The 12085-nt window shown below is 49.8% G+C and overlaps 1 protein-coding gene across 3 annotated transcripts in view; it reads left to right on the top strand.

Moving 5' to 3' along the window:
- Positions 1-7433: 7433 nt before the first annotated feature.
- Positions 7434-12085, top strand: part of LOC140395292 (lipoprotein lipase-like) — a 243639-nt gene continuing 238987 nt past the window's right edge. For 2 of the 3 annotated variants that reach the window (XM_072482877.1, XM_072482876.1), the window contains exon 1: positions 7435-7770. In XM_072482877.1, coding sequence (XP_072338978.1) covers positions 7674-7770 — 97 coding nt within the window. In that variant the 5' untranslated portion in view covers positions 7435-7673. Of the gene's footprint in view, positions 7771-12085 lie in introns of all 3 variants that reach the window. The other variant, XM_072482878.1, reaches the window with a different exon arrangement.

The following is a 12085-nucleotide window of genomic DNA, read 5'->3' as shown; positions in this document are numbered from 1 at the left end:
GAGTGTCAGTGGGTATGAGTTGGTGTCAGTGGGTATGAGTTGGTGTGAGTGGGTACGAGTTGATGTGAGTGGGTATGAGTTGGTGTGAGTGGGTATGAGTTGGTGTGAGTGGGTATGAGTTGGTGTGAGTGGGTATGAATTGATGTGAGTGGGTATGAGTTGATGTGAGTGGGTATGAGTTGGTGTGAGTGGGTATGAGTTGGTGTGAGTGGGTATGAGTTGGTGTGAGTGGGTATGAGTTGGTGTGAATGGGGATGAGTTGGTGTGAGTGGGTATGAGTTGGTGTGAATGGGGATGAGTTGGTGTGAGTGGGTATGAGTTGGTGTGAGTGGGTATGAGTTGATGTGAGTGGGTATGAGTTGATGTGAGTGGGTATGAGTTGGTGGGAGTGGGTATGAGTTGATGTGAGTGGGTATGAGTTGATGTGAGTGGGTATGAGTTGGTGTGAATGGGGATGAGTCGTGTGAGTGGGTATGAGTTGGTGTGAGTGGGTACGAGTTGATGTGAGTGGGTATGAGTTGGTGTGAGTGGGTATGAGTTGATGTGAGTGGGTATGAGTTGATGTGAGTGGGTATGAGTTGGTGTGAGTGGGTATGAGTTGATGTGAGTGGGTATGAGTTGGTGTGAGTGGGTATGAGTTGGTGTGAATGGGGATGAGTTGATGTGAGTGGGTATGAGTTGGTGTGAGTGGGTATGAGTTGGTGTGAGTGGGTATGAGTTGGTGTGAGTGGGTATGAGTTGATGTGAGTGGGTATGAGTTGGTGTGAGTGGGGATGAGTTGGTGCGAGTGGGTATGAGTTGGTGTGAATGGGATGAGTCGGTGTGAGTGGGTATGAGTTGGTGTGAGTGGGTATGAGTTGGTGTGAGTGGGTATGAGTTGATGTGAGTGGGTATGAGTTGGTGTGAGTGGGTATGAGTTGGTGTGAGTGGGTATGATTGTTTGTGAATGGGGATGAGTTGATGTGAGTGGGTATGAGTTGCTGTGAGTGGGTATGAGTTGATGTGAGTGGGTATGAGTTGATGTGAGTTGGTATGAGTTGGTGTGAGTGGGGATGAGTTGGTGTGAGTGGGTACGAGTTGATGTGAGTGGGTATGAGTTGGTGTGAGTGGGGATGAGTTGGTGTGAGTGGGTATGAGTTGGTGTGAGTGGGGATGAGTTGGTGTGAATGGGGATGAGTCGGTGTGAGTGGGTATGCGTTGGTGTGAGTGGGTATGAGTTGGTGTGAGGGTGGATGTGTTGATGTGAGTGGGTATGAGTTGGTGTGAGTGGGTACGAGTTGATGTGAGTGGGTATGAGTTGGTGTGAGTGGGTATGAGCGTTTGTGAATTGGGATGAGTTGGTGTGAATGGGTATGAGTTGATGTGAGTGGGTATGAGTTGGTGTGAGTGGGTATGAGTTGGTGTGAGTGGGTATGAGTTGATGTGAGTGGGTATGAGTTGGTGTGAGTGGGTATGAGTTGATGTGAGTGGGTATGAGTTGATGTGAGTGGGTATGAGTTGGTGTGAGTGGGTATGAGTTGATGTGAGTGGGTATGAGTTGGTGTGAGTGGGGATGAGTTGGTGTGAGTGGGTATGAGTTGGTGTGAATGGGGATGAGTCGGTGTGAGTGGGTATGAGTTGGTGTGAGTGGGTATGAGTTGGTGTGAGTGGGTATGAGTTGGTGTGAGTGGGTATGAGTTAGTGTGAGTGGGTATGAGTTGGTGTGAATGGGGATGAGTCGGTGTGAATGGGGATGAGTTGGTGTGAGTGGGTATGAGGTGGTGTGAGTGGGTATGAGTTGGTGTGAGTGGGTATGAGTTGGTGTGAATGGGGATGAGTTAGTGTGAGTGGGTATGAGTTGGTGTGAATGGGGATGAGTTGGTGTGAATGGGGATGAGTTGGTGTGAGTGGGGATGAGTTGGTGTGAGTGGGGATGAGTTGGTGTGCGTGGGTATGAGTTAGTGTGAGTGGGTATGAGTTGGTGTGAGTGGGTATGAGTTGGTGTGAGTGGGTATGAGTTGGTGTGAGTGGGTATGAGTGTTTGTGAATGGGGATAAGTGTTTGTGAATGGGGATGAGTTGGTGTGAGTGGGTATGAGTTGATGTGAGTGGGTATCAGTTGGTGTGAGTGGGTATGAGTTGGTGTGAATGGGGATGAGATGGTGTGAATGGGTATGAGTTGGTGTGAGTGGGTATGAGTTGGTGTGAGTGGGTATGAGTTGGTGTGAATGGGGATGAGTTGGTGTCAGTGGGTATGAGTTGGTGTGAGTGGGTACGAGTTGATGTGAGTGGGTATGAGTTGGTGTGAGTGGGGATGAGTTGGTGTGAATGGATATGAGTTGATGTGAGTGGGTATGAGTTGGTGTGAGTGGGTATGAGTTGGTGTGAGTGGGTATGAGTTGATGTGAGTGGGTATGAGTTGGTGTGAGTGGGTATGAGTTAGTGTGAGTGGGTATGAGTTGGTGTGAGTGGGTATGAGTTGGTGTGAGTGGGGATGAGTTGGTGTGAGTGGGGATGAGTTGGTGTGAATGGGGATGAGTTGATGTGAGTGGGTATGAGTTGGTGTGAATGGGGATGAGTTGGTGTGAGTGGGTATGAGTTGGTGTGAGTGGGTATGAGTTGGTGTGAGTGGGTATGAGTGTTTGTGAATGGGGATGAGTGTTTGTGAATGGGGATGAGTTGGTGTGAATGGGTATGAGTTGGTGTGAGTGGGTATGAGTTGGTGTGAGTGGGTATGAGTTGATGTGAGTGGGTATGAGTTGGTGTGAGTGGGTATGAGTTGGTGTGAATGGGGATGAGTTGGTGTGAATGGGTATGAGTTGGTGTGAGTGGGTATGAGTTGGTGTGAGTGGGTATGAGTTGGTGTGAATGGGTATGAGTTGGTGTGAGTGGGTATGAGTTGGTGTGAGTGGGTATGAGTTGGTGTGAATGGGGATGAGTTGGTGTGAATGGGGATGAGTTCGTGTGAATGGGTATGAGTGTTTGTGAGTGGGTATGAGTTGGTGTGAATGGGGATGAGTTGGTGTGAATGGGGATGAGTTGGTGTGAGTGGGTATGAGTTGGTGTGAGTGGGTATGAGTGTTTGTGAGTAGGTATGAGTTGGTGTGAGTGGGTACGAGTTCATGTGAGTGGGTATGAGTTGGTGTGAATGGGGATGAGTTGATGTGAGTGGATATGAGTGAGTGTCAGTGGGTATGAGTTGGTGTCAGTGGGTATGAGTTGGTGTGAGTGGGTACGAGTTGATGTGAGTGGGTATGAGTTGGTGTGAGTGGGTATGAGTTGGTGTGAGTGGGTATGAGTTGGTGTGAGTGCGTATGAATTGATGTGAGTGGGTATGAGTTGATGTGAGTGGGTATGAGTTGGTGTGAGTGGGTATGAGTTGGTGTGAGTGGGTATGAGTTGGTGTGAGTGGGTATGAGTTGGTGTGAATGGGGATGAGTTGGTGTGAGTGGGTATGAGTTGGTGTGAATGGGGATGAGTTGGTGTGAGTGGGTATGAGTTGGTGTGAGTGGGTATGAGTTGATGTGAGTGGGTATGAGTTGATGTGAGTGGGTATGAGTTGGTGGGAGTGGGTATGAGTTGATGTGAGTGGGTATGAGTTGATGTGAGTGGGTATGAGTTGGTGTGAATGGGGATGAGTCGTGTGAGTGGGTATGAGTTGGTGTGAGTGGGTACGAGTTGATGTGAGTGGGTATGAGTTGGTGTGAGTGGGTATGAGTTGATGTGAGTGGGTATGAGTTGATGTGAGTGGGTATGAGTTGGTGTGAGTGGGTATGAGTTGATGTGAGTGGGTATGAGTTGGTGTCAGTGGGGATGTGTTGGTGCGAGTGGGTATGAGTTGGTGTGAATGGGATGAGTCGGTGTGAGTGGGTATGAGTTGGTGTGAGTGGGTATGAGTTGGTGTGAGTGGGTATGAGTTGATGTGAGTGGGTATGAGTTGGTGTGAGTGGGTATGAGTTGGTGTGAGTGGGTATGAGTGTTTGTGAATGGGGATGAGTTGATGTGAGTGGGTATGAGTTGCTGTGAGTGGGTATGAGTTGATGTGAGTGGGTATGAGTTGATGTGAGTTGGTATGAGTTGGTGTGAGTGGGGATGAGTTGGTGTGAGTGGGTACGAGTTGATGTGAGTGGGTATGAGTTGGTGTGAGTGGGGATGAGTTGGTGTGAGTGGGTATGAGTTGGTGTGAGTGGGGATGAGTTGGTGTGAATGGGGATGAGTCGGTGTGAGTGGGTATGCGTTGGTGTGAGTGGGTATGAGTTGGTGTGAGTGGGGATGAGTTGATGTGAGTGGGTATGAGTTGGTGTGAGTGGGTACGAGTTGATGTGAGTGGGTATGAGTTGGTGTGAGTGGGTATGAGTGTTTGTGAATTGGGATGAGTTGGTGTGAATGGGTATGAGTTGATGTGAGTGGGTATGAGTTGGTGTGAGTGGGTATGAGTTGATGTGAGTGGGTATGAGTTGGTGTGAGTGGGTATGAGTTGATGTGAGTGGGTATGAGTTGGTGTGAGTGGGTATGAGTTGATGTGAGTGGGTATGAGTTGATGTGAGTGGGTATGAGTTGGTGTGAGTGGGTATGAGTTGGTGTGAGTGGGTATGAGTGTTTGTGAATGGGGATGAGTTGATGTGAGTGGGTATGAGTTGCTGTGAGTGGGTATGAGTTGATGTGAGTGGGTATGAGTTGATGTGAGTTGGTATGAGTTCGTGTGAGTGGGGATGAGTTGGTGTGAGTGGGTACGAGTTGATGTGAGTGGGTATGAGTTGGTGTGAGTGGGGATGAGTTGGTGTGAGTGGGTATGAGTTGGTGTGAGTGGGGATGAGTTGGTGTGAATGGGGATGAGTCGGTGTGAGTGGGTATGCGTTGGTGTGAGTGGGTATGAGTTGGTGTGAGTGGGTATGAGTTGGTGTGAGTGGGTATGAGTTAGTGTGAGTGGGTATGAGTTGGTGTGAATGGGAATGTGTTGGTGTGAATGGGGATGAGTTGGTGTGAGTGGGTATGAGGTGGTGTGAGTGGGTATGAGTTGGTGTGAGTGGGTATGAGTTGGTGTGAATGGGGATGAGTTAGTGTGAGTGGGTATGAGTTGGTGTGAATGGGGATGAGTTGGTGTGAATGGGGATGAGTTGGTGTGAATGGGGATGAGTTAGTGTGAGTGGGTATGAGTTGGTGTGAATGGGGATGAGTTAGTGTGAGTGGGTATGAGTTGGTGTGAGTGGGTATGAGTGTTTGTGAGTGGGTATGATTTGGTGTGAGTGGGTATGAGTTGGCGTGAGTGGGTATGAGTTGGTGTGAGTCGGTGTGAGTTGGTGTAAGTGGATATGAGTGGGTAAGAGTGGGAGTGAGTGGGTGTGACTGTGTATGAGTGAGTATGAGTTGGAGTAAGTGGGTATGAGTAGGTATGATTCGTTGTGAGTGGGTGTGAGTTGGTGTGAGTGTGTATGAGTTGGTGTAAGTGGGTATGGGTTGGTGTGAGTCGGTGTGAGTGGGTAAGAGTGGTGTGAGTTGGTGTGAGTGTGAATGAGTGAGTATGAGTTGGATTAAGTGGGTATGAGTAGGTATGAGTTGTCAGTGGGTGTGAGTTGGTGTGAGTTGGTGTGAGTGTGCATGAGTTGGTGTAAGTGGATATGGGTTGGCGTGAGTCGGTGTGAGTGGGTGAGATTGGTGTGAGTGTGTGTGAGTGGGTGTGAGTTGGTGTGATTGGGTGTGTGTAGGTGTGTCGGTGTGAGTGTGTGAGTGGGCAAGAGTTGGTGTAATTGGGTATGAGTGGGTGTGAGTGGGTTTGAGTTGGTGTGAGTGGGTGTTAGTGGATTTGAGTCGGTGTGAGTTTGTGTTAGTGAATATGAGTGGGTGTGAGTAGGTGTGAATGGGTAGGGGTTTGTGTGTGAATGTGTATGAGTGGGTGTGAGTGTGTATGAGTGGGTGTGAGTGGGTCTGAGTTGGTGTGAGTGGGTACGAGATGGTGTGAGTGGGTATGAGTTAGTGTGAGTGAGTGTGAGTGGATGTGAGTGTGTATGAGTGGGTGTGAGTGTGTGTGTGTTTGTGGGTGTGAGTGGATGTGAGTGGGTGTGAGTGTGTATACGTTGGTGTAAGTTGGAATGAGTTGGAGTGAGTCGGTGTGAGTTGGTGTGAGTGGGTAAGAGTGGTTTGAGTGGGTGTGAGTGGCTGTGAGCGGGAGTGAGTTGGTGTAAGCGGGTCTGAGTTGGTATGAGTGGGGTGTGAGTGGGTATGAGTGGGTAAGAGTGGGTTTGAGTGGGTATGAGTTAGTGTGAGTGAGTGTGAGTGCGTGTTAGTGGATATGAGTGGGTGTGGTGGGTGTTAGTGGGTACCATAGAGTCATAGAGTCATACAGTGGGTGTGAGTTTGTGTTAGTGAATATGAGTGGGTATGAGTTTGTATGAGTAGGTGTGATTGGGTAGGAGTGGGTGTGAGTTTGTGTGAGTGTGTATGAGTTTTTGTGAGTGTGTATGAGTGGGTGTGAGTGTGTATGAGTGTGTGTGTGTGAATGAGTGGTGTGAGTGGGTGTGAGTTCAGACTGAAACTTGTTCCTGGCTCTGAGCTGCTGAAACAGACTGAGTGGGTAAGAGTGGGTGTGAGTTGGTGTGAGTGGGTATGAGTGGGTAGGAGTTGGAGTAAGTGGGTATGAGTTGGTGTGAGCCAGTGTGAGTTGGTGTGAGTGAGTAAGAGTGGGTGTGAGTGGCTGTGAGTGGTTTGAGTGGCTGTGAGCGGGAGTGAGTTGGTGTGAATGGGTGTGTGTGTGTGAGTGGGTATGAGTTGGTTTAAGCGGGTCTGAGTTGGTATGAGTGGGGTGTGAGTGGGTTTGAGTGGGTAAGAGTGGGTTTGAGTGGGTTGAGTTAGTGTGAGTGAGTGTGAGTGCGTGTTAGTGGATATGAGTGGGTGTGGTGGGTGTTAGTGGGTACCATAGAGTCATAGAGTCATACAGTGGGTGTGAGTTTGTGTTAGTGAATATGAGTGGGTATGAGTTTGTATGAGTAGGTGTGATTGGGTAGGAGTGGGTGTGAGTTTGTGTGAGTGTGTATGAGTTTTTGTGAGTGTGTATGAGTGGGTGTGAGTGTGTATGAGTGTGTGTGTGTGAATGAGTGGTGTGAGTGGGTGTGAGTTCAGACTGAAACTTGTTCCTGGCTCTGAGCTGCTGAAACAGACTGAGTGGGTAAGAGTGGGTGTGAGTTTGGGTGAGTGTGTGTGTGTATGAGTGGGTGTGAGTGTGTATGAGTGGGTGTGAGTGGGCGGGTATGAATAAGTGGGTGTGAGTATGTATGAGTGGGTGTGAATGAGTGGGTGTGAGTTGGTGTGAGTGTGTATGGGTGGGTGTGAGTGTGTGGGTGTGAATGAGTGGGTGTGAGTTGGTGTGAGTGTGTATGGGTGGGTGTGAGTGGGTGGGCGTGAATGAGTGGGTGTATGAGTGGTTGTGAGTTCAGACTGAAACTTATTCCTGGCTCTGAGCTGCTGAAACGGACTGAATGTTTGTAGTTGCTGAGATACGAGTTCCTCTCTCGCCCAATCAGACTGTGCTGGAGTTATTTAAAGTGTCGATGTGTTAAGTTTCTTTCAGTGTCTCCTGGAGTTTCGCTCACACACAGAGGCTCAGGCACTGACACCGAGTCCACTGCACATTCTGCCCCAGATACAAGAGGCAAGCTCCCCGCAGCAAAGACTCTCCATCTGGGCTGCCGCTTCCTCGCCATGGGACTGCGGCTTTTTCAGGCTCGCATTCCCCTCCTCGTCACATTCACCATCTTACAAATGTTTGTCGAGAAAGTGAGGACAGGAAACGCGGCAGGTGAGTGAGGAATGAACGAAAGAGAGAGTGGGGGGCAAAAGGTAGATAGGGAAATGGTTAAGAGAGGGAGAGGGCAAAATGATAGATAAATGAGTGGAGGACAGTGAGAGGGGATGTTTACAAGAGTATGATGGAAAGAGGGATGAGACTGAGTGAAAACGTGAAGAGGTTCTACAGCTTTAAGCAAACTGAAGTTGCTGAGTTGAATTTTAAAATGATGATAATCAAAGGATATTCAGCCTTTTCTAAACTGTCAGTTTCCTTTGTGAATGGGCTAATAGGAATTCATTGCATGAATATGAATGGGGATGATGAGATTATTTCTGAACAGATTTTTTCACACGAATGTTAGGAGTTTTTATTGTTCTGGGCAGGGTAAGAGCTCGGCTCCTGAACACTGTCCTGCCTGAGGACTCGGAGGTCGGTGTAACTCTGAAAGTGTGACTGTCCAACACCAAGCCCTGACAATGTCAACTGCGGAATGTGAGGTTTTTGAGATTGAGATTCTGTTAACAGCTCATTAATTATGTAGGGACTGTCACAAGGACTGCCAGTCTGTGTACCACCGAGGAATTTCAACCAGCCATCAGAGTGACAGTCGTTATTGAACAGGGAGCAGTATTGACCCCGTCCCCCAGGTTGTGAGGGACACTGTGTCTCTCTGCTTCTGACAGTGCGACACTCACCAAAGTGCAGCCCGCACAGTTCAACATTTGGTTGATCTTCATAAGCCCTCCACACGCCCCCCCCCCCCCCCACCACCACCCCCACCCCCCCCCCACCACCACCCCCACCCCCATGCCAGTCTGATCTCAAATCCACTTGATTCTTTAAGGAATTTGTTTAAAGCCTCTTAAAGGGACCCATCACCCGCCAGCGGAGATTATGTTCCCCCATCACGCTGTGCACTCGTGACTAAACCATAACTTCTGAGGTGATGATTTAATGTCCTTTGATCATTGCACGAATGTAATTCCATGAGCTCTAATGCCCCCTGCTCTTCCCCAGAAATAGCACCCTTTAACAGATTGACTGCAAAGATAGCTGATCAGGGAAGCAGGTCAGAGGACTACCAGAGAATGTCCCCGTTTTCATAACTTGTAAATTTAACAAACATGGACGTAAGTTCCCCTCATTCCATCTTCTGCCTATTTGTAAAATCTTGTGGGAGACTGCAGGTTGTATCTGTATGAACCCAGGTCTGCCCATGTGTGTGCCTGTGCGTGTCAGCTTGTTATGTGTGTGCCATATGTTGTCTGTGTGTCCACGTGTTTCTGGGCTGCCCCTGTCTCCGTGCTCCCACCCGTGTGAGTACCATGTTTATATATATGTATGAATGTGACGGTGAGCATGCGGGAACATGACAGGACCTATATCCCTGGAAAGGTCCTAGAGACATTTCAGGATATTCAGGGGTTACATGGATGCATGCTGTTGTGGGCACATTGCAGAGAAAGCCATGTTTGCCAGGTGAAAGGAAGCAGACTGTGGCCCTGGTTCAGGTGGGCGGCAGTAATGTGCCTGTTGTCTCTGAGTGTAATCAGATTCAGAGTGTGTGACGCTGGTTGGCACTGGTGATTCGGGTGAGTGCAGCACACATTGGGTCAGTGAGTGAGTGAAATGAAGTGACTGGCAGCTCATTGTTCACACCGGTTAGGTGGAATGCAACGCGGCAACTCTTAAAGGGGCAGCTTTGCAGGAGCGGTGTGATGAAAGCGAGAGGTTTAGGCTCACCGTGTTATGTTTCAAACAGTTTATGGGGAAGTAAATACTTCGGCTTTTGTTTTGGAGTTTGTGTCTTTTCATTCAAATGTTTAAAGTTTGACAGTACAATGGGAACAACAGGGACACCATGACTTTCTTCATGGGATCATTGTTCCTGCTAACATATGTGAGTATGATGGGTTGATGGATCCTGTGGGCTATTACAAGGGCAGTGTGAGGTGAGGATGTGTGTGAAGGTTCTGTGACAAGATCTGGTAGTTGGGAGTGAGAGCTTGTAAGATATTACCAAGCTGGTGACGTGATCTTTTAGTTGTCCAAATCACTGTATTTCAAACTTTCTTTTCCGGGACTCACTTTTGTCACCGGCCGACCTTCAGGAGCCACACCAGCCGACCTTCGCAACCCACGCCAGCCGACCTTTGTGAACACACCACAGTCACTTATCTTTAATACGAAAGGACCTGCTTGGTCCACACAATCTCACTTGAATCAGGTTCAAAGGAGGAGAGGGCAATGTGCACATCAGGTGCAGACCAGCCAGTTTCTTTGGGCCGTCTTCATCGTTATGAAAACAGAAAGTCCAACCTTGTACATGTAGGTCATCATGAAGGGAAATAGCAACAAAATGCTTGTTTTACTCAGCATTGCTGATGCTGGAATAGGGAAGATTGGAGATGCTACTCCAGAATGCGGACAGCCTCATGGGCTTTTGACGTGTTTTTGATGTGGTATCACAGGTCAGCCACAGCAGCGTAGTCTTTTAATTTTAATTTGAAGTCAGCTGCAAGTTGATAACTGACTCTGGGGTTTCAACCTCAAAAGTCATTTTTCATCCACCACTTCTCTTTCAAGATTTGAAACTTCTCTTATTTGCCAGTACTTCCCTACATATAACACACATGGGGCAGGATTCTCAGTTGGCTGACGCTGGAATAGAGAAACGCGATTGGGCGGAGAGTTGGTTCCGATGGCAAAATCGGGGTGGGTGCCAATTTAACGCAAAATCGCAATTCTCCATCACCTCGACGACAGCGTCCCTGCGTACTGGAATGCATGTACAGTAAACACTGTTTGCATATCATTAGCGGGTCTGACCCAGTATTCTCCGGGACCTCCGTGGTTCTCCGCCTCCGATGGATCGAGTTCCCTTCGGTTCACTTGTTCTCTTAAAAATCGTGAAACTGCTGTTGTGGCTGACAAGGGAGAGAGAGGAGGTAGGACACGGAAGAGTGCGACCATGGGCTGCCGAGCCAGACACTGGCTTGGCTTAATGGTTGGGAGGAGTTGATGGAGGAACAGGCCGTGTGGCCGGGGTGACCCCCCACGGGACTGGGCGGTGTCCAGGCATGGACCACCATTACCACGGCCTGCAAGGCAGCCATCTTGCTACCCACCCCACTGACCACCCACCTTGGCCTCTGGTTCTGCAGAGTGACACCGACTGTATGGCTGCCCCCACCCCCGCACCTCACCCCCCACCATACCACCGCACACCTGGCTGCAGCTTGCCATCGGGGCATCAGGTGGCCCAATCAAGGGCAACACTCACTGTAGCCTCTATGGGGTGCTGGACAGGGGCCGCGGAGTTTACTGCTGGCAAGGGCAACACCAGCCGATGGTACCCCTGGCATCAGGGCCGGGTGCCAGGGTCAGAGGTTCCCATGGTGCCGGGTACCAATGGGCCAGGGGTGTGGAGATGGGGGGGGCCATGCGGGGCAGAGCCCGCAGTGCCAACCGGGCCACCATGTAGCCCGTTAGACCTGGTTGAGCTTCAGGCCGTTGGCATGTACGCGCCTGAAGACCTGCTGCAGACGGGCAACATGTTCCTCCGGGGTCGTGGACCAGATGATGACATTTGCTCCATTATTCGATGAAAAATTTCGGAGGCCGACACAATGCCAAATGGCATTCGGTTGTAGCAATATCTCCCGAGGGGAGTGTTAAATGTGCATAGCTTCCAACTGGATGCGTCCAGCTGTATCTGCCAGAAGCCCTTCGATGCATCCAGCTTTGTAAAATATTTGGCACGCGCCATTTCACTAGTCAGCGCCTCCCGCTTCGGGATCAGGTAGAGTTCCCTCATAATATTGCGGTTCAGATCCTTGGGATCGATGCAAATGTGCAGTTCTCCCGAGGGCTTCTTGACGCAGACCATCGAGCTGACCCATTCAGTTGGTTCCGTCACCTTGGATAGTATCCCTTGATCCTGGAGATCCTGAAGTTGTGCCTTCAGACGGTCTTTGAGGGGCGCCGGCACCCGGCGCGGCGCATGGATGACAGGCGTGGCATCAGGTCTGAGCAGAATTTTATAGCGGTAGGGCAGCGTGCCCATCCCTGTGAACACACCCGGGTACTGCAGTAGGAGCTCCTCAGTGTCGGCTTGCAGAGTGGTGTCAGCTGAGGACATGGCATGTACCCGCTGAACTAGCTGGAGGAGCTGGCATGCTCGGGCACCCAGCAGAGAAGCCTTGCCGGGCTGGACGATCTCAAACCGCAAAGTGGCCTTGATGGCCTTGTTGGATACATGTAGGTGACAGGACCCTAGCGCCGTGATGGCATTCCCATTGTAGTCGAGCAACTGGCAAACCGG

Source organism: Scyliorhinus torazame, chromosome 18 (genome assembly GCF_047496885.1).
Source record: "Scyliorhinus torazame isolate Kashiwa2021f chromosome 18, sScyTor2.1, whole genome shotgun sequence".
Lineage (NCBI taxonomy): Eukaryota > Metazoa > Chordata > Chondrichthyes > Carcharhiniformes > Scyliorhinidae > Scyliorhinus > Scyliorhinus torazame.
Note: the sequence above shows the minus strand (reverse complement) of the source record. Positions and strands in the feature narration are given on the sequence as shown.